The following is a 20684-nucleotide window of genomic DNA, read 5'->3' as shown; positions in this document are numbered from 1 at the left end:
GCCCCCACCTCGCCCCTCACAGCTTTAAAGTGTGGGTAGCGGCGGGAAACACGCCGAAGGAAACGCTGGGGACAGACAGGGGCTGGCGGGGGGCCTGAGAATCCAGCCCGGTGATTGGCCAGCGCCCTGGGCCAACCCACCGGCGCGACGTCATCCAACCGCACACTTCCCGCGCAGATTTCCAAACGCCTACCAGAGAGTCTGGCGCCAGTACCTGGCGGCGGCTAGAAGGGCCGTACCATAGACTTCGTCCCGAGGCCAGAGCGCCCTTCTCGGTCATTCCAGAAATGGCGCCGGCCGGCTCACGAGAAATGAAGGGTTGCAGGCTGCAGTCGTGGCTGGAGGTTGCAGATTGGAAAACTGCCCGTAGGCGTGGCGCTTGAGAACTCCCCATTGCAGAGGAATTTCATTTCTTTTTGGTTTAGACGGCTTAGTAAAAATATATATAAGATGACGGACATTTTGAGGTCAGCTTCCTAAATGGAAAATCCTAAATAAAACAAACGTGGCTAGGCAAGCTGTTTTGCTAAAACCTCAAAGCTGTCATCTTTCAAAACACCGAAAAGAGAAAAATATAATAATTTATTTCATTATCATAATAAAAGATGAAAGCATAGCAAGAAATTGTGCTTGGGTAGTTTAGGGCTCTTTTCCATTGGTTATCTCGGTATGTTCACAATAAACAAATCAGCACACGTTTGAAGCTCTAAGTTGGATTCCTTCCCCATGTTCCTACCGTTAATGGGATAAATTCAAATTCAAGAAACCAAAAATAATTGCTTTCATTGTTAGCATCACCAAAACCAAAACATATTTTTTAATGAACAAGGCGACATTAATGCTAGTTAATGTTCTTTTATTTAAAAGATGACTTTATCTGGGTATTGATTGAATATTAACAATGTCTTTGATACATTTTCTTTCTGACAGAGAAAGGGTCTCACTATGTACCTCACGATGTACATAGTGAGGCTTAGAACTGACACATCAGGTCAGCCTTGAACTCCCTGATCCTCCGGCCTCTGTCTGGGCCAACACACTTCTACGTACTACTTATCACACCTCTCTAGCTCTCTTTTAAATATTTCATTTAACTTTATGTCTTGCTTTGGAACTGGAGTTAAAGACAGTTGTGAGCTGCATGGGAGTGCTGGGAATTGAATTCGAATCTTCTGGAAGAACAACCAGTGCTCTTAACCACTGAGCCATTGCTCCAGCCTCATTTCCTTTTTTTCTTTTTTCTTTTCTTTGGTTTTTGAGACAGGGTTTCTCTGTAGCTTTGGAGCCTATCCTGGAGCTAGCTCTTGTAGACCACAACTGGCCTCGAACTCACAAAGATCCTCCCGATTGCTGGAATTAAAGGCGTGTATATTTTCTCCTTTTCTTTCTTTCTTTCTTTCTTTTTTTTTTTTTTTTGGTTTTTCGAGACGGCTTCTCTGTAGCTTTGCAGCAGCCTGTCCTGGAACTTGCTCTGTAGACCAGGTTGGCCTTGAACTCACAACTCACGGAGATCTGCCTGCCCCTGCCTCCAGAGTGCTGGAATTAAAAGGCTTGTGCCACCACCACCCGGCGGCTTCCTCTTTTTCTTAAAGAGGTATTTATGTGTATTAGTACCTTGCTTGGATGTCTGTCTGTGCACTCACTATTTGTGTGCCACATGCCTGCAGAGGACAGAAAAGGGTGTATGGTCCCTTGGAACTGGACTTATGGATAGTTGAAAGCCTTTCTGTGGGTGATGGGAATTGAACTTGGGTCTTCTTCGAAAACAGCAAATAGTCTTAATTGCTGAGTCATCTCTCTCCAGCTGAATGTATGTTTTGTTTTCAAGACAGACTCTCATTTTGTAGACCAGGTTAGCCTTCAACGTACAAGAATCCTTCTGCCTCAACCTCCCTACTGCTTGGGAAGCTAGGCAAAAGCTAATTTTACAGTCTGAAACTGTACCTCAGGCTGTCCAGTAATTCTCATAAATAGCCCAGGTTGACCTTGAACTTCCTGAGATCCTTCTGCCTCCAAGTTAGAAAACACCAGTGTAAACCAGCCCTGTTCTGATTCTAGTTAATCATTTTGTATCCCTTTACAACTTTACAACCTCCTCCCCCCCAACACCAACCCGAACAGGGTTTCTCTGTAGCTTTGGAGCCTGTCCTGGACTGAACTAGCTCTGTAGATCAGGCTGGCCTTGAACTCAACAGAGATCTGCCCGCCTCTGCCTCCTAAGTGCTGGGATTAAAGGCGTGTGCCACCACCGTCCAGCTCCCTTTACACTTTTTAGGGTACTTAGTTTCTATCAAATGAACCCTGGGAAGCTTATGGGCTCTGACCTGAATCCATTCAGTTCCCCTATCCCCTTTTTCACAGTTGCAGGACTCTGCCACAGCCACACCTAGTGAATAAAATCAACCAACCAAAAACCCAGGTGTCTGAGAGGCATCAGAAGACGCTGATATTCAAGTAGGAATTCTATTTCAGTCTATATTAACAAGAAGGCTAGGATGTCTTCACTGTCGTCCTAAAGGCCCAACCCCACCTCACCACCCCCACGCGCAGATTTACACTTTCACCCTTCATGAGCATCCCTCCTAGGCAACATTTCTAGTCTGAAAAGTCCTTGCAATTTTGTTTCTCTTTCGAAACATCCTTGGGACAACTCCCTCAGAAACAGGAGGACAATCCTTTTCTTCAGGAGGGATGCGAGGGAGTGATGGTGCTTACTGAAGTTCCTGTCTTGGGACCACAAAGAACTAGATAGTATGTATCAGGGCAGGACGCCACATTTCTCGGGACTTTCCGCTGAGCTATGCAGTCTGCCCTTACCAGATCTACTGGGGTGGGCAGCTTGCTGGGCGTGCCTATCCCATCTCCCAATTGAGGGCACCTCAGACCTCCCAAAACTTCTTAGCACAAAAACCTCTCTCAGGACTAGAGGATTGGAATCTCGTGAGAGGTCAAGTTCCATTAAAAATAAATACAATCACACCCACTCGCAAACTACCCACTAAACCTCCCACAGTATCCACCCATGCCTAACTTCATTTTGCAGCGTGGACAATAGAGAACTACAACTCCCGAAAAGGACTGCGCTCGCCAGTGGTTCCTAGACCAATGGTCGCCTGGCACGTGATCTAGTGGTCGAATCAGCGCCGGGCTGGAGAGGCTTTGTCTGCGACCAGGGGCTCCCGCCTATCTCCCGCCCCCGACCGCGCGAACGCGCGCCCCGCCCTGCGCGCCTTCCCTCCTGCGCTCGCCGGCCTCTCCTGCCTCTTAGAACCTTCCTGCGGTCGTGGTCGCATCTCGCTGCTCCAGCCTCCGGGGCCACGTTCCATCCTTTCAGCCTGAGACCAGCCCAGAAAGAAAAACAATTATCTTTTCTTGCTCGGTACCTATCTTAAAGCCATGAGGGAAATCGTGCACATCCAGGCCGGACAGTGTGGCAACCAGATTGGTGCTAAGGTAAGGATTTTAAAATTTAGGTGAAAAATGTGATGTGGACATGAAAAATCCAGGTTAATCATGAGTGATGTTACCAGGGGCTTGTATTCTCCATTCGTTAGCTCTGCCCCGCAAAGTTTTGCACGTATCAATATAATCCATATTTGTGGCTAGCATTCTGATGCTGAGAAATGGAGAAATATTTTTCTTGGCACATTTTCGCAAAGCCGTTAAAAGAGACCTTAGTGTTTAGGGAACCGGGAGTCTGTGGAACTGTAAAGTACCTATCTAGAGGTGTTTTCTAACGGTTCGAGAACTGGAGAGGAGAGATGCGGAAACGATCCGAAACAAAGCCGAAGCAAGGTTTTCCCCTTGCGGCACCCCCACCCCCACCCCGCCTGAAGGGCCTTGAGCAGGGCTGGAGGGGGAAGGGGAGAGGTTGGGCGGGCAGCTGCAGAGATCCCTACGGCGTGGTCCTTTGCGCGTTACCTCTCAACAAAGGCTTGGAGAACGTAGGGCACATCTGCAGGCTTGTTTTAGCTTCTAGGTAGATGATGGTTCTGATTCTGTGTAGGGGGCTACTCTTACTTTTCTTGCCTTTAAGAAATCTTAGGGTGTGACCTCATGGAAAAGCTAGAGGCTTGTGTGCCTATAAGTCTCGGAACTGTGTGTGCGAGAGAGAGACTATTTAGGACAGGGAAAGCTAGCAAAGGAATAAAAATCTGAAGCCATGCTTTTTTTTTTTTTTTTCTTTTGCGCGCAATTACAATGTAGCGGGGGAGGGGTGGGGAGGAGGAAGTGCGGCCGCTAAATTGTAGCCGAAGGGTGGGACCCTCCGGGGGCGGGGCTACCGCCCCTGGCGCGCAGGGACAATGCAGCCTTAGCCGGCGGGGGCGCACTGATCCCGCCCCTCGTGCCAGGCCCCGCCCACGCTACTCCCGCCTTTGTGGGCTGCCTGAAGACCGGCCCGCCACCGCAGTCACGTGGAACGAGTAAGGGGTGGGCAACTGCAGTGGCCGCACCTTTCTCCCCCAACCCTCTTTTGTGCTGGCCTAGAGGGGCGGTGGCCATCCAGAAGCGCTTGGCTGGGTTCTGGCCAAATGGGCGGGTGGATGTCCAGTCCGTCCGTCCATATGAATGCTCGCAACCTTCATCCCCTTGAACTTAATCCTAGCCACAAATACGGTGATTTTTTTTTTTATCCCCCTGGTGGAGGTTCGGCAGGCAGATAACGGAATTGCAGTTTCTACACCTCAGCTTCGTTCGAGCATGGCTAGAATTGAAATGCGGGCGGGGAGTCATCCCTTAGGACTTGAGCCATTGATGGCTCATTGCTCTTCTCTGTGCAGTTCTGGGAGGTGATAAGCGATGAACACGGCATCGACCCCACCGGTACCTACCACGGAGACAGCGACCTGCAGCTGGACCGAATCTCTGTCTACTACAATGAAGCCACAGGTAAGGGCGAAAATCCCGCTCCTTTTTCGCTGTTAACACTTCTCCCTGGTCTTTTCAAACTCTACGCTATCGAGACAGGATCTGATTTTGCAGTCTGAAACTTAAAAAGATCGGGCCACCTCCCAAGTACTGGACGTAAAAGGCGGCATCCCCATGCCCTGATTTCCCACATTATAATGTTAAACCATTTGCATGAAAAATCTCCCTTTTCCATTAGACACCCACCATAAGGGGCCAGAGATGAGCTCTACTGCCACCAGGTGGCAGTTCCTGGAATGACAAGTTTAGTGGTTTGTGTCATTTCCCACCCAAAATTGATCTTCACTGTAGAGGGCTCTCAAACGTTTACTTGAATCTCTTTAGGTGGCAAGTATGTCCCACGAGCTATCTTGGTGGATCTAGAACCCGGGACCATGGACTCTGTTCGATCAGGTCCTTTTGGCCAGATCTTCAGACCAGACAACTTTGTTTTTGGTGAGTTACATAAAATTTATTTTCATGTACCAAGAGGGATTATTCCAAAAGTTGGAAGATTAGTGATAATCATGTATGTCTCTTCTCTATCTTAGTGACTAAGCTTTTAATTTTCTTCCTGTCCACATTTCCAGGTCAGTCTGGGGCAGGCAACAACTGGGCTAAGGGTCACTACACAGAGGGAGCTGAGCTGGTCGACTCCGTTCTGGATGTGGTGCGGAAGGAGGCCGAGAGCTGTGACTGCCTGCAAGGCTTTCAGCTGACCCACTCTCTGGGTGGAGGCACGGGTTCCGGGATGGGCACCCTGCTCATCAGCAAGATCCGAGAAGAGTACCCTGACCGTATCATGAATACCTTCAGCGTGGTGCCTTCGCCCAAAGTGTCCGACACCGTGGTCGAGCCCTACAACGCCACCCTCTCCGTTCATCAGCTGGTCGAGAACACCGATGAGACCTACTGCATTGACAACGAGGCCCTTTATGACATCTGCTTCCGCACCCTCAAGCTCACCACGCCAACCTATGGAGACCTGAACCACCTCGTCTCGGCCACCATGAGCGGTGTCACCACCTGCCTCCGCTTCCCAGGCCAGCTCAATGCTGACCTCCGAAAGCTTGCTGTCAACATGGTGCCCTTCCCTCGTCTCCACTTCTTCATGCCCGGCTTTGCCCCGCTCACTAGCCGTGGAAGCCAGCAGTACCGGGCCCTCACTGTGCCAGAACTTACCCAGCAGGTCTTCGATGCCAAGAATATGATGGCAGCCTGTGACCCTCGCCATGGCCGATACCTCACCGTCGCAGCCGTCTTCCGCGGGCGGATGTCCATGAAGGAGGTAGATGAGCAAATGCTCAATGTGCAGAATAAGAATAGCAGCTACTTTGTGGAATGGATCCCCAACAACGTCAAGACAGCAGTCTGTGACATCCCACCCCGTGGCCTCAAGATGGCGGTCACCTTCATCGGAAACAGCACGGCCATCCAGGAGCTCTTCAAGCGCATCTCGGAGCAGTTCACCGCCATGTTCCGCCGGAAGGCCTTCCTCCATTGGTACACGGGCGAGGGCATGGACGAGATGGAGTTCACTGAAGCCGAGAGCAACATGAATGACCTCGTCTCCGAGTATCAGCAGTACCAGGATGCCACCGCAGAAGAGGAGGAGGATTTCGGGGAGGAGGCAGAAGAAGAAGCCTAAGGCAGAGAGCCCCGCATCACCTCAGGCTGCTTAGTCCCCTCAGCTTTCTTCAGCTGCCCATTTTTCTCCTTCAGTTTTCTTTCTGCTGCCTCTGTCCTGTTTTGTTTTTGTTTTTTCACTGGGGCGGGAGGGGGGAAGTGAACGGTGCCTGGCACATAGTAGGCGCTCAATAAATATTTGTTTGTGGAATGTCTCCTTTCTCTTTCCACTCTGACAAACCTACACTTCTGCCATTCTGAGTGTTGCCCTGTTTCTTTCTGGTACCCATTTCTCATGACTGTCTATTTCTATTATATTCCCCAGGAATCCGAGTTGTGCTCGAGAGTCTGCCTAGAACAAGTCCATTACTAAAGACCCAAATAGTGGCCACCATCCTAAAGCTAAGGAGATCAGGAAGGGAAGAGGGGTGCCAGGTAGAGGTCACTGGGAAGAGGGGTGGGGTTTCCAGTCAAGGCCATTTACACAGGGGAATCCACTGAGGCTTTTTCAATTGACAGGTTTTTCTCTGCCTCATCTCTCAGCCTCAGGGGAGGGATTAACAGTATTATCTCCATTTATAACCTCCAGCTGTCCTGAGCCAAATCTGCCATTGGAGGTGTCCTCCCTGTATTCCTTCTTTCTCTAAGGCGGGAGTGGAGCAGAGCCTTGGTCTCTGGCTGTCCATTTCACCTCCAAACCTGGAAAGGGGTGCTGCCACCACCAGGGTGTTTGGGACCTGTCTCTGCTTCTGCCGTTTTCTTCCTGGTTTAGTCCTACCCTACCCTTCTTTTTTGTGTTGAACTTGGCTGCTTTTTTTTTCATATTGAAAAGATGACATTGCCCCAAGAGCCGACAAATAAATGGGAGTTGGAAAAAAGGTGTGAGGTGTGGTCATTCAGGGTCAGGTCAAGTCATGGCCGAGGCGTGGGGCCCAGCTCAGTATCCAATCCTATCAGCCCTATTCATATCATTCTGTAGGGTTGGGGGTGGAGCATTGCCCTATGCTCTACCACTGACCTGTGTCCCTGCCCTGTTTCAGGACACAGGTCAGTGGTAGAGGTTTCAGTTAGCAGTGTCTCCTGACTGCCCAGGCTGCCCTTAACTACTAGGTGATTGGGTCTGAAAGCCATAGGTGGTCAGGGGCTGCCACACTACTAGTTGATAAGGTACAATGGGCTTTGATTTAATGTATAAAGCAGGGTGTTTTAGGGTTACCTGCGAATACCGTATCACGTACTCTGGCATCTGCTGTGGTACCTCAGATGGTGTCTCGCTTGCAGAAGTCTGATGCCCAGTATGCCCTGCAGCCCACCTCTAGTGAATTGGGTTCTTGCTGGGTAGTTCAGGCTGATGTGGAACTTGTGATTCTCATGCTTCTGGCATGCTGCAAACTATATCAATACTTGGTTTATTTAACAAGGGTCATCTTTTGGTGTTGAAGAAAGAAGCATCCAAACAGGTTCACACAGTCTAGTTTAATCAGGAAGTTAAATAGTTGGGATGGGCTTAAGTGGCATCTTCAAACATCAGACACCAGACTTCGAAAATCTGGGCACTGGCAATGGGCTGAGAAGGGAGCAGACCCCTCCAAGGCAAGGCACAGACTTTGGCAAGGAGACAGGGTGCACCTCTGCCAGGAGGCATGCTCAGGACCAGGAGAGGTGCATACAATGACCACTGCGGCTGATGGCTCACGCTGTCCGCAAAGGCTTGTGATTCACCTAGAGGAAAAGAAAGGGATGTGTGGGACTAGGCACCGGCTCTCCCCAGCAACCACTTGGAAGGATGGGTTCAGGAGGGCACTGAAAGGGCCAACAATCTTGGGTGAGGTGGCACGTACTCAGGCAGATCAGTCTGGTCTACAGAGCAAGTCCAGGCATCAATGTCCTGGAGATCTGTCACTGAAGGTCAGAGGGACCAGAGCTTTGCATACTTCTCCATAGCAAGGAACCTAGCTCAGGTTTCAAGGATGGTCCAACAAACCCAGCTTGGTGAAGGGTGCTTTTAATTTTGAGATGGTCTTGGCTCACACCTTAAATATAGCACTCAAGAGGCAGAGGCAGGTAAATCTCTGAGTTCAATGATAGGCTCAAGCTACACAGAGTAACCCTAATTCAAAAAACAAAGACAGGGTTTGTCTTGCCTGGCAGTGGTGGTGCATGCCTTTACTCCCAGCACTCAGGAGGATGCCTCCTGAGTTTGAAGCCAGTTTGGTCTACAGAGTGAGTTCCAGAATAGCCTCCCAAACAGGGTCACACTATGTAGCCCCAGATGGTCTCAAATTCACAGATCAGCCTGCTTCTGCCCCCTGTGTGCTGAGATTAGAGGTTTGTACGTCTACACCCAACTACACATTTTTGTGGCACACATAACATTGCCCTAGGCACTCTGGAAACAATCTCCCCAATGCCCCAGCAAGGGGGCTGTGACTTACAGCATTCTGACCTTTGCCGTAACCCACAGGTGGGGAGGCTCTCCCAGCCGTGGGGGCCACATTATTTAACATGTTGGAGGGAGTTCTCTTGCATGTGCACTTGTGTGTGGAGGGCGAAGGATAACCGCGGCTGTGGTTCCTCAAGCACTGTTCACCTCTTTGTTTTCAGGGTCTCACTGGCTTGGAACTTGCCAAGGAAGAACCTGACATGGTGGGTCCTCAACAGGGTGACTTGGGGCACCAAGGAAGCACTGTCTGTGACTTCCCGGGTTCCTGGATGCCCATCAAGCACTTAGCCTACTGTATCACATGACACAGGTGTACACGCATGCACGCACGTGTGCGCACACACACACACAGGATCCACCCTCACCTGGGAGATGCTGACACCCGTGAGTCTCTCCACACTCTCTGGCAAGCGGCTTAGGATGTCCAGTACTTCCCCGGTCACTTTGGCTGCCCCCACCGTTCCATTTCCACTAGATACCAGCGTGATCTTATTGGCTGAGGTCAGGGGACCACTGATCTCTTCTGCCACCTGGTGGGTAGAGATAGCTCAGACCACAGCTCCCATCAAACTCGCCCAACTACTGACCGGAACGCCTCACTCTGGTCACTGGCTTGCAGCTGGCACTCCTAGTCACCTACTTCACCTCACCCCTCTCCCAGAGTCCCACCCGCCCCCAGACCTGGGGCAGCTTCTCTAGCAGCATGTCCAGCTGGGCGGCCTCCTGGTACATCTGGAAGGCTTCTGCCTTCTTAGCCATTTGTTCAGCCTCGGCTCGGGCGCGCGCCGCTATGGCAAAGGCCTCCGCTTCCCCACGCATCTGTAGAGGGTACAGGGCATTTGAGACTGACGGCACTCGTTAAGAATATGAAATTCCGACGGCAATGAGTTGACTCAGAGAATAAAGTGCTAAGTTTACCCCCTAAGTTAAAATCCCCGGGATTCACATGTATGGAAGAAGAGATCTGACCTCCACCCTGGCAAGATAGTAGTAGTACATGCACCATCCTGTCCTCCGTATTAAAAAGCAAAAAATAGACAGCTGGGTGCAATTGTGCATGCCTTTAATCCCAGAACTTGCAGATCTGTGTGAGTTTGAATCCAGTCTGAGGTTTTATACAGTGAGTTCCAGTCTGCTGTTTTACACAGTGAGATAGTCTCAAAAAACCAAAACAAGCAAAAAGGATTAAGAAACCCTGACCAAGCCCTTCCCTGTGCCAAACAGGAGCCATGCCCCAACTTACCCTTACAGACTCAGCTTCGGCCTCTGCCTGCATGATCAGCTGGGCCCTGGGGATAGAAGAGAAGTGGGTTCATTGTCGTACACTTGCCTGCCTGAATGTCTAGGGGCCAGGACGGGCGCGAGAAATGGGTGTTACTTCTCTGCTTCCGCCAGGCGTTCAAGCCGGTAGCGCTCAGCCTCCGCAGGCTTGCGCACGCGGGCCTCCAGCTCCTTCTCGCGCCGGGCGATCTCCTGCTCCTGCACTGCCACCTGCTGGGCGCGCTCCACCACCTGCACCTGCACCCGCTGCTCCTCGATCTGCTGCTTGGTCTTGGCCACCTAGAGAGCAAGAGGCACTCTAGACAGGGCTAGGGAGCAGATGCCCTAACCCCCCACCTAACACTCCCCGCCCTCCCTCCCCCTACACACCGAGCCAGGCAGAAAAACCAGCAATACGGTGTGGAAGAAGCCCATGAAGTCGCTTCCTGGTCTGCTCAGCCTACTGGGTACTGGGATCCATTTCAAGGACAGAATTAAGAGCAGGTAAAAGCCTTAGCATTAGAATGGGTAAGGTTGTAAGGTTGTGTGTGACCAGGTACGGGTCCTCCCTTGGGTGAAACAAAGCATTCCTCCTAGGTCTTCTACTTGGGTAAAGTACACTGAGCCCCTGGTGATTACGTCTACCTCCACGGTCCTGTGCACACGTCCCTCTCCACTTCCCTCTGCAGCGATTCTTAGGGGAAGCTCAATGGTCACTACTGCCTTTTCCACCCTGCCAGCAGGTATTTTTTCCCCATCTTTTGCATACAAAATAGATTCAAAAGAAGTAGATAGGGAAAAAGCGGCTCCCCCCCTCTTGCCTCAAACCGCTTGGTTCCCTTCCTAGCAGCAACTGCTGTGACCAGCTTCCACAAATTGCGTGTGTATGTTCACATTTCTCTTTTTTTCCATTATTATTTTTATAGTTCTTCAAGACAGAGTTTCTCTGCATTGCCCTGGCTGTCCTGGAACTCAATCTGTAGACCATGTTGGCCTTGAACTCAGAGATCCGTCTGCTTCTGCCTCCCTTGTGCTGGGATTAAAGGCCTACACCATCACCGACCTCTAAAGACTTATTTAATGTATACGGCACTTCATCTGCATGTCCATCTGCACACCAGAAGGAGGTGTTGGGTCTCATGGGACTACAGTTACAGATGGCTGTGCTGTGAGCCACCATTCAGAGCCTGGGAATTGAACTCAGGACCTCTGGAAGAGAAGCAGTGCCCTTAACCACTGAGCCATCTCTCCAGCCCTTTTTCTGTTTGCTTGTTTTAAGGTAAGAAGTTGTCTCTCTGTATTCCAGGCTACCTTCAAAGTACACAGTCCAAGCAGGCCTCAGACTTGATGTGATCTTGGACTAGCAAGATGGCTTAGGGCATAAAAGCATTGTTCTTCAAGTCTGACTATCTGAGTTTGATCCTGGGGACCACATGGTAGGAGCGAGATGGTTCTTGCAGGTTGTCTCTGACCTGAACATACATAAATGGAATTAAATTAAAAACGATGGCGGGTGGGGTGGGGAGATAACTCAGCACTTAAAAGCACTGGCTGCTCTTGCAAAGGACCTGTGTTCATCACCTAGCACCTGCCTGGCATCTTACAACCATCTGAAACTCCAGTTCTAGGGGATGTGATGCCCACTTCTGGCCTCCACAGGCATCAACACATGAACACAGAACACATCAACACACGAACATACAAGCACATAGGCAAAATACTAATCACATAAAATAAAAACAAGTAAATCTTTTTTGCTTTTTTGTTGTTGTTGTTGTTGTTTTTGAGACAGGGTTTCTCTGTATAGCCTTGGCTGTCGTAGAACTTGCTCTGTAAACCAGGCAGTCCTTGAACTCACAGAGATTCCCCTACCTCTGCCTCTCAAGTACTGGTGCTGGGATTAAAGGTGTGCTTGACTACCACAGGACTGCAGTGACCCTTTAGCCCCAGCTATTGTGGAGTAGAATATTGTGTTTAACTATGTAAAGATGTGTCGTGTTTGTTTATGCTGCATTTGTCTAATTATGTAAAGATGTGTTGCTGTTTCAGCTTGCCTGTCCAAGGTATCTGTCTGGTCTAATAAAAAGCTGAAAATAGCTAGGCATAGGAAGGACACGCAGGGCAGGCGGGCAGAGAGAAGAGGGGTCCAGCCAGTCAGACACGGAGGAAGCAGGAAAGTGGATTAGACTGTATGTAGATGAGGTAAATGAGGCAGGGCAACTCGGAGATGAACAGAAATGGGTTAATGTAACTTTAACTCAAACTAGAAAACTAGCTAGAAACAAGCTTAAGCTAAGGTCGAGCATTCATAATTAACAATAAGTCTACGTGTCATGATCTGGGGGCTGGCGGCCCACACACACACAGCATTTGGAGGCGGAGGCAGGAGGATCTTTGTTAGTTCAGGAGCAGCCTAGTCTACATCCTTTATCAGCCAATCAGTATTGAATTTTAAGTGTTTTTGTTTAAAAGACACCCTCTAGACAGGTGGGTGGTGCATGCCTCTAGCCTCTAATCCCAGCACTCGGGAGGCAGTGGAGCTGTGAGTTCCAGGACAGCCAGGGTTACATAGAGAAACCATGTCTTGGCAACCCAAAAGATACCTTCTAAACGAGGCATGGTGGTACAAGCCTGTAATCCCTGCAGTGAAGAGGCTGAAATAGGGAGCTGGAGAGACGGCTCAGAGGTTAAGGGCACCAGCTGCTCAACCAGAGGTCCCGAGTTCAGTTCCCAGCAACTACATGGTGGCTCACAGCCATCTAGAGTGGGATCTGGCGCCCTCTTCTGGTATAAACTTGTACATGTGGAATAGAGCATCATCTACATAAAACAAATCTTAAGAAAAAAGGATGAGGCTGAAACAGGAGGATTGCTATAAGTTTGAGCCCGGTTTGGGCTACGATGTGAGACATGGTGGTGCACAATTTTAATCCTAGCTCTCGGTTGAGGGTAGAGGTAGGTGAGATTGAGGTCAGTCAGTGGTCTGTATAGTCAGTTCCAGACCAGACAGGAATATAGTGAGTCCCTGTCTTGAAGAACAAAAGAACAGTAATAAAGACACCTTATATAAACACACAGAGCTGATGCATTCCTGTGGAACAGTAGCCAACTGTACTTTAATTCCTGTCTGAACAAAGGTAACCTAACACACACTTTCTCCATAAGGCACATCCCAGCGTCGGTGCTAAGGGACCCCACAGAGCGCTTTAGTACTACTTGAGTGTTGTTTCACTGTGAGCGTGTGTGTGTGTGCGCGCGCTATATCCTCAGTCCCAAGGGTCATTTGAAACAGCAGGATTACTAACAAAAAGCACAAAAATGCAGAAATGGTGTTGATGATACCAGGTGAAATCGTTTGCGGCCCGCGAGCTATTTCATTTCATCTGCAGACAGCTTCAAGATGTCCTCCGCATCCCATGCCTGCCCATGCCTTACACGAATGCTGCAAGCACGGACCTGGGGGTCGCCCTCTAATCCCAGCGAGCAGGCAGATTCGCAACTGTGCAACCCATGAATGACAGGGACCAGCTATTCCTTTTGTAATATAAAGGGCTGCCCATAGAGCACTTTCTACTAGTCAAAGCCCATGTCTGCTTCCTTTTTCACCCTCTTCTTTGATTAAGCTTTGGGGTACCCTGCACAAGTGAGAGAAAACTTCTCTTCTTCTGAACAGGTGCAGACTCATAAAACACAGATTGGTGAGTGGAACACAGGGTGGCTCATGACTCTGGCTTCTATCTGCAGCCAGGTGTCCTTATAGACAGGCCCAGGCTAGCCCAAACATGGTGACCCTCTTGATCAATCAAATTAATGCTTTTCTTCTTTTTTCTTTCTTTCTTTTCTTCCTTTTTCTCTTTCTTTCTTCCTTTCTATTTATTTATTAATTTTTGTTTGTTTTTTGAGACAGGGTATATCTGTGTAACAGCCCTGGCTGTCATGGAACTCATTCTGTAGACCAGGCTGGCCTCAAAATCACAAAGATCTGCCTGCCTCTGCCTCCTGAGTGCTGGGATTAAAGGAGTGTGCCATCACCGCCTGGCTCTTTTTTTGGGAGGTTTTCAGGTGAATGCTCTAGTCTGTATGTGTGTGCAGATACACATGCATGTACAGGTGTGCGTGTACATGTGTTTGTGGAGGCCAGAGGACATTCCTCTCTAGGCATCATCTACCTTTATTCTGAGACAACTGGCCTGAGGTTCAACGATTTTGCTAGCCCAGCTGACCGGTGATCCCCCAAGATCTACCTGTCTCTATCTCCCCAGGCTGGGGAGCGTGGGGATCACATGTGTGTGCCACTCGGCATGTTTGTCAACTGAGCTTCCTCTCCAGTCTCTGCCCGAGACTCTTAAGTCACCTATCATAAGGGGGAGAGGGGTCAAAACTGATCGAAGTCTCTCCCAGTCCAGGCGGAAGAGAGGAGAAGGGAGAAGGGCTACTGAGCAGCCTAGACTCGCCCAGTTTGGTCCACTTACCTGCAGCTGATAGGCCAGGTCAGCCTGTGCTCGGCGGGTGTTGACCTCGATGTCATAGGTGGCCTTCTTCAGCTCATAGTCTCTCTGTGCCTTGGCCATCTCTATTTCACTAAGACACTGGGCAGATACCTTCTCCTGCTTGGCCTTAGCCTCCTAGGTCAGATTAGTGAGGAAGGCCAAAGGGTAAGGGCCCGCTCTCCGCCAGATGTCTCTACTGTCACCCCCCCATGACCGAGCTGGGCCCTCCAAACCCCCTTGTGCCCTTGTCCACTGGGTGTCTAACAAGCCAGCAGAGACCAAGCAGCCCCCATCTCCCTCACCCGTATCCCGGCATCTCTTTTGGCCTCTGCTTCCCCAATCCGAGCATCCTTCTGGACTTGTGCTGTACGAGCCTTCCCCAAAGAGTGCAAGTAGTCCTGTGGGAGAACGGAACCAGGGTCTCAGGAGGGTGTGAGAGAGGGGATCGGGGCTTTGTCTGCTCTGTGGTGCAGGGGTTGAGCCAGAGGTCCAGCACGTCAGCCTGGGTCAGCGATTTACCGCTAAACTTGTTCTTTGTTTGTTTTCCCAGACAGGGTCTCTTGATTACATAGCTCTGGCTGGCCTGGAACTCACGATGCAGCCCAGATGACCTATGGATCCCTGCTGCCTTAGTCCCCACCACCTACCACCAGGGATGGGATGACGAGCTCTAGCCACCAAGCCTGCCTCAACTGTCCATTTTCACCTGGTCATCATGAATGTCCTTCAAGGTGTAGCTAACCACGCTGATGCCCATGTTGACCAGGTCTGAGGAGGCCACTTTGAAAACTTGCTCTGAGAATTTCTGTCTGTCCTTATAGATCTCCTAGAGAGAAGAGTGAGGAGGAGGAGGAGGTCAGATTCATCGTCTGCCACAGACAAGCTGGTCCTCAGGTGCCACTCAGCCTGGCATCCCCCCAGTCCCACCTCCACAGTCATGTGGGCCATGATAGCCCTCTGGTGGCCCTCCAGCGTCTCCAGGGCAATGTGGGCAATCTCGGCCTCTGTCTTCCCCAGGAACATCTGGCAGGCGGCTGCCAACATCTCCTTGTTCTGGCCCTGGATTTTCACCTGCAGCCACAGTAGAGAGAGGAGGAAGAGGTAGGTGCCTTGGGGGCAGCGGAGAAGGTGAGAGCAGCAGAAAGGCAGATTAGAGAAGTCTGTGGTCAGAGGTACTCAGTGGCCAGGGAAAGGTGGGTGTGGGCTTTGGGAGGAAGGCTCTGACAGCCTCACCTGGGCAATGCCCGTGACTGAGATGGGGACCCCATGGCGGGTATAGACCTTCTCACTCTTGACATTGAGGGTCAGTGTGTTGAGAGAGATCCTAGGGGGAAAAGGAGAGACAGTAAGGAAAAGAGCAGAGAGGAAAATGGGTTGTCTCCTGGGATTCTGTGACTACCTACCTCTGGATTTGTTGGATGCAGGGCAGGACAAAAACTCGGCCCCCAGCCACCATGACTGGGGGGCTCCTGCAGAACCCTGTAAGGTGAGGGCATAATGAGGCCATGGCAGAGCCAAAAAGACTATGGGGTGAGGGTGATGGGTGGAACGCACTCACTGGGAGAATCTGGGAACTGAGGGACAGCATTCCAAGAGCATTCTTGGAAAATAGAGGCCGGGAAGCACGGTGGTTTGTGCCCACCGTGGCCAGAAGGTTGGGGCTGGTAAGGAGAGGAGGGGGGCTTAGGAGTGGAGCGGGTGTCACTGGCTGGGACAAGACTTACCGGAGACCACCATGGCCTCATTTGGGCCACAAGTGAAAAACATGATTGAAGCTGCAGCTGGGGGGGATGGAGAGAAAGCCTTTGCAGAGGGGAAGGGGCCTTGTGGCACCTCCTCCTCCCTCTTATCAGGAGCACGCTCTGCCTCTGCCACCGCCCAATCCCGTAAGTGCCCCATGACAGTCCTAAGATCCCCAGGGACTACTTCCTTGCGTCTGCTGATTCTCTCGGCCTTCCTTTCCTGCGCCCCCTAGGCCCTCCATCCCACAAAGCTCTCCCGCGCCCAGGGGTCTGCAGACGGTTCCGCATTCTCCCCTCTTCTCGGCTGCCCGTGGCTCCTCCTCCCCTCCCCACTCACCTTCCGCTACGCGGGAAGCAACCTTACAAGGGGGTCTTGGGAAACGCGCGCGGAGGCGCCCAGAGTCCTAGAATGAGGCGTGGGCAGCTCGGACACCCAGTTAACTGGAAGCTGCGCTAGCGCCCCCAACCCGGCCGCACCCTGTTGCTGCAGCAGACGCGACCCCGCCCCCGACCAACCCCCTCGGTCCGCCCCTTTCCCGGCAGGCCCCGCTCGGGGCCGCAGCACTCCGGCTCTCGGCTGCGCTGGGGGCTGCCTGGCGCTGTCCCTCCCCAATTCCTCCCCCCGCGGAAGGAAGCCACGCCCCCACGAGGCCACGCCCTCCACGTCAGGTCGTTGGGTACCCGCCGTCCACCGTGAGTAAGCAGGTTGCCACACTACCGGCTAACCGGGAAAACCGCAGACCTAGCAATGTATGACAGCATCCGGTGACCGGATATAGGTCTGTAACTCCAAGAAAAAGAGCTCGGGCCCCAAGAAGGGGTGCGGACCAGGGACCTAGTCACATCCTCCCGCCACCTCCTTTTTTTTTTTTTTTTGTCTTTTTAATTTTTGGTCGCTGGGGGAAAAAAAACACTTGGAGAACTGCTGATAATAATAACCGGCAATCAAGTTTATTCGTGTTCACAGAACATACTAGGCGACCCTCGGCATCCGCCCTCTGACTATCCATGGACCCAAGACTCCCGCAGCCGCCCCTGAGAAGCAACCAGGAAGACATCAAAGGCCACGGACCGGATTCCCAAGGGTCTGCCGAAAGCCTTACAACAGACTACAGAGTTGGGGTGCTGGAAGACGGAGTGTTACCCCTAAACCTATGACCTACCACCAAGTCTAATCCCCAGGTGCTCCCTCCCACCACTCTGTCTCACCGACCCTATAACTCATTAATAAATAATCCAGATATCTGTGTTACAGCAAGGGGGCATATCTCGCACCCCTGCATAAATTAGAATAAATATTATATACACCCCCTCCTTCACCTAGGAGGATATACATAAATACATAAATATTCATTAGGACACTGGGAAGGCCTCTGTCCTTTTCCAGTAGGCTTAGAAGGGACGCACAGTGCCTCGGGCTCCCCAAGCACTGGCTTCTTGGCTGTAGTGTTCTGAGCTGGCGTTGCCTTGTAAGTCCCAGTTTGGGATACGCTCTGGCGCACCAGGTACGCCTGGTGCCTCTTTCGTTGTTTTCGGACTGAGTGCGACCGGTCGCATTTAGAAGGCTGCTGGGTGTTGCTGAAGAAAAGCTTTGAGGTCCAGAGCGTAGTCCGAGGACTCCGAGGTCAGATTGAAGGGCTCGAAGATCGGCAGCGCAGTGATGGGCGCAGAGATGGGTTCAGGTGACGCGGCACTGGTAGCCTCCTCTGCGGCCAGGGTCTGCGATACACCTTCTTCAGCCATCAAGATCTGGCAGAAGATGATGGTGAGCAGGAGAAAGAGGACCCTCTTGGCAATGTTGGGTTCCTCGGTTGGCAACTGGCGCCGGACCTGGGAAGAGATAAAGAGGGGAAAGTTAGATCAAGGTCTCCGCGTCTAGTTGTTCCCGGTAGGTACCACAGCGACGCGAGCCCCTGCTGCCCACTCCGGCGATACTCACCACTCGAGGGTAGAGCACCCTTCGGCTGCGTTTTCGATGTCCGCGGGAAGTGTTCAGACGCGTGGTGGACGCTACCGCCGGCTCCGGGAGAGGGTCGAAGGTGAAAATCTCGGGACCGGAGCCCCGCCGGAGTTCCGAGCTGGTGGAGGGAGCGGGAGCCGGGGCCCGCAGGCCAGTCATGGTGTGGAGATGGTTGCGCGAGTGGCACATAGTTTCAGCGCAGTGCAGAGAGTGAGGAAGAATGCAGGTCTCCAGCGAGGCGGCGCTAGTTATATAGTCAAAAAGGGGGACGGTCCCACGGAACTCCGCCCTTCTCAGCTGGGGAGCAGTTGGCTGCGAAGGACTGGAAATTCCGAGGAGGAAGCAAAAAGTGTAGGTGGAGCCTTGACTGCCTACTCCTTAGGTGCCCCGGTGCACGTTTTGCCCCGAAGTAGTGAATGCTGGCGGGTGCAATCGCTGGAAGTAAACACATGTCCGGACCTGCGGTGTCTAGAGGGGTCTCCCAGACGTGTAGCAGATGATTCAGCCACCATCGTTAGAGACGCCCCTCAAGGGATCACAGAAAACACATCCACATACTTGGAAGTATGCGTAGAAAATACACATGCCAGGAGGGAAGTCATTGCACAAACTTCCAAGAAGACGAAGAACACACTAAAACCCACAGCCCCAGCTTTGCTTGCCGCGGCATACGTGAGAACGCAGACACACATCACATGCATTTCACAAGCACACACGTGTGTGCAGTGACTGCTAGCGACACCCCGGTGAAGTTATTCAAAGAGGGGTAGAGCGGGGACAAGAAGCCAGCAGCCTCTGTTGGATGGGTCACAAAATAAGACACCAAATGAAGAGCTCTGAAATTGTGAGCTATCGTGCCTTGTGTCGCATGCAGCGCCATTCAGAACCCCCAGGAATTCTCTGCTGCTCTGGAGACCTCTCTCTTCCTGGACACAGAAGTCAACATTTCGGGGACCCGTAACAGTTTGAGTAAAGGTGTTGTGGAAGTCACCCAGCACAATATGAAGCTGTGACCCTCTTCCCTACGGCTTGCCAAAAGGGTATCTTGAACCCAGGAGTTTGGGACCAGTCCAGGACATAGCAAGATCAGCTTCAAAACATACAAAAAACCAAAGAAGGGGTTGGAAAGATGGCTCAGTGGTTAAGAGCACTTGCTGCTTTTGTGGGGGACCTGGGATCAGTTCCCGGAACTCAAAGGGCAGCTCACAACCAGTTCCAGGGGGATCTGGTGCCCTTTCCTGGACTCTGTAGGCACCAGGCATGCATGCAGTCCACATACATACATACAGACAAAATACTCATATACATAAAATAAAAGTGAAATATGTTTTAAAATAAAACCAAACAACTCCTCCCCCCCCAAAAAAAGCCAGGTGAGATGGCTCAGAGGGTAAAGGTGATTGTTGCTAGGTCTGATGACCCGAATTTGACACCTGGGATCCACATGGCAGAAGAGAAGTGGTTCTTAGAAATCCACCCTCTGACTTCCACATGTGGTCTACTTATGCCCACACATACACACGTCCAAATAAATAATCAAATTATGTACAAATATATATGTGCTGTTGAAAGCTCCGAGGTTAGAGTTGCAGGAGGGAAGCAAGCCAGATACAGCTGTCACTTTGGTCTGAAAGGTTTTATCCTCTGGGCTTACAAGGCGGCCATGACCGGAACTCTCCGGAGGGTCCTAAGAAGACTATCAAAGGGGACCCTGAGGAGCTGGTGCTCTGACTAATCAGTCAGGAAAACTTCAGCCAGAGTGACCTTTGAGATGACCCAATAGGTGGGATATGACACATTCAGATGGGAACGGGTGACTGTGAAAAAAAAAAAAATGGACAGAGTCAGCAGAGACTCAGAGCTGGAAAAGTACAGGACTCATCTGGAGGAAAGCAATGTCACAGTAAGTTTCCTGGGGAATGCTAATGGCGGGCGAGGAATTAGACAGAGAGGAGCACTCACGGGGCAGGCCCCAGACTGTGGAGCACAATCCAGGAGAAGAGCAATCTAAGCTGGGAACCGACTGGGATGGGGCCATGAGCTACTGGGGGGGGGGGGGGGCTCAGGTAGAAGGTAACAGCAGCCCAAAACAAGACCAGAAGAGATATTGCTGGCATGAGATCACCAGATTTGGGTGATTTGGGTAATAAGTTGGCGTATCGTCGGAGGGAGAACACGTAGGAGCCTTAAAATAGAACTGGCTCCAGGGTGAACCTGGCTCAGAACTTTATCTCGTTTTGAGCCCGGTAGAAGCT

General features: G+C 51.2%; 3 protein-coding genes and 1 long non-coding RNA gene across 5 annotated transcripts; 2 read left to right on the top strand and 2 right to left on the bottom strand.

Annotated features, from left to right (window-relative positions):
- Positions 1 to 3235: 3235 nt before the first annotated feature.
- On the top strand, positions 3236 to 6745 carry Tubb (tubulin beta class I). The gene is made up of 4 exons (XM_048440802.3): positions 3236 to 3453; positions 4782 to 4890; positions 5254 to 5364; positions 5499 to 6745. Exons 1-4 carry the CDS (start codon positions 3397 to 3399, stop codon positions 6554 to 6556), a joined length of 1335 nt encoding a protein of 444 aa, XP_048296759.1. The 5' UTR covers positions 3236 to 3396; the 3' UTR covers positions 6557 to 6745.
- On the bottom strand, positions 5498 to 16947 carry Flot1 (flotillin 1). 2 transcript variants are annotated; one of them, XM_085680016.2, is made up of 13 exons: positions 16807 to 16947; positions 16452 to 16508; positions 16127 to 16206; positions 15961 to 16051; positions 15655 to 15798; positions 15434 to 15553; positions 15030 to 15125; positions 14710 to 14862; positions 10356 to 10537; positions 10221 to 10266; positions 9659 to 9796; positions 9343 to 9507; positions 5498 to 8256 (listed from the first exon to the last, which is right to left on the bottom strand). In XM_085680016.2, the coding sequence occupies exons 2-13, from the start codon at positions 16470 to 16472 to the stop codon at positions 8227 to 8229; spliced, it is 1266 nt and encodes a 421-aa protein (XP_085536142.1). In that variant the 5' UTR covers positions 16473 to 16508; positions 16807 to 16947; the 3' UTR covers positions 5498 to 8226. The 2 variants fall into 2 exon arrangements, with proteins under 2 accessions (XP_085536142.1, XP_048296762.1); XM_048440805.3 differs by having other exon boundaries at positions 16131 to 16206.
- Positions 16948 to 17015: 68 nt separating this feature from the next.
- On the top strand, positions 17016 to 17721 carry LOC125404717 (uncharacterized). Its single transcript, XR_007233346.2, has 2 exons — positions 17016 to 17248; positions 17437 to 17721. It is a non-coding gene; the product is annotated as an uncharacterized LOC125404717 (long non-coding RNA).
- Positions 17396 to 18661, bottom strand: Ier3 (immediate early response 3). The gene is made up of 2 exons (XM_048440828.3): positions 18409 to 18661; positions 17396 to 18299 (listed from the first exon to the last, which is right to left on the bottom strand). The coding sequence occupies exons 1-2, from the start codon at positions 18616 to 18618 to the stop codon at positions 18027 to 18029; spliced, it is 483 nt and encodes a 160-aa protein (XP_048296785.1). The 5' UTR covers positions 18619 to 18661; the 3' UTR covers positions 17396 to 18026.
- Positions 18662 to 20684: the final 2023 nt, after the last annotated feature.

The sequence above is a fragment of the Myodes glareolus genome, chromosome 18, assembly GCF_982192425.1.
Source record: "Myodes glareolus chromosome 18, mMyoGla1.1, whole genome shotgun sequence".
Taxonomy (NCBI): Eukaryota; Metazoa; Chordata; class Mammalia; order Rodentia; family Cricetidae; genus Myodes; species Myodes glareolus.
This window is presented reverse-complemented; position numbering and strand designations above follow the sequence as displayed.

Excerpts from the sequence above, each read along its gene's own strand:
- Tubb (XM_048440802.3), top strand. The coding sequence starts at position 3,397 with ATGAGGGAAATCGTGCACATCCAGGCCGGACAGTGTGGCAACCAGATT. Across the intron at positions 3,454-4,781 it reads GCAACCAGATTGGTGCTAAG|TTCTGGGAGGTGATAAGCGA; the intron begins GTAAGGATTTTA and ends TTCTCTGTGCAG. Across the intron at positions 4,891-5,253 it reads CTACTACAATGAAGCCACAG|GTGGCAAGTATGTCCCACGA; the intron begins GTAAGGGCGAAA and ends GAATCTCTTTAG.
- Flot1 (XM_048440805.3), bottom strand. The coding sequence starts at position 16,494 with ATGTTTTTCACTTGTGGCCCAAATGAGGCCATGGTGGTCTCCG. Across the intron at positions 16,207-16,451 it reads TGAGGCCATGGTGGTCTCCG|GGTTCTGCAGGAGCCCCCCA; the intron begins GTAAGTCTTGTC and ends CTCACCTTACAG. Across the intron at positions 16,052-16,130 it reads TGCATCCAACAAATCCAGAG|GATCTCTCTCAACACACTGA; the intron begins GTAGGTAGTCAC and ends TTTTCCCCCTAG.
- Ier3 (XM_048440828.3), bottom strand. The coding sequence starts at position 18,618 with ATGTGCCACTCGCGCAACCATCTCCACACCATGACTGGCCTGCGGGCC. Across the intron at positions 18,300-18,408 it reads GGGTGCTCTACCCTCGAGTG|GTCCGGCGCCAGTTGCCAAC; the intron begins GTGAGTATCGCC and ends ATCTCTTCCCAG.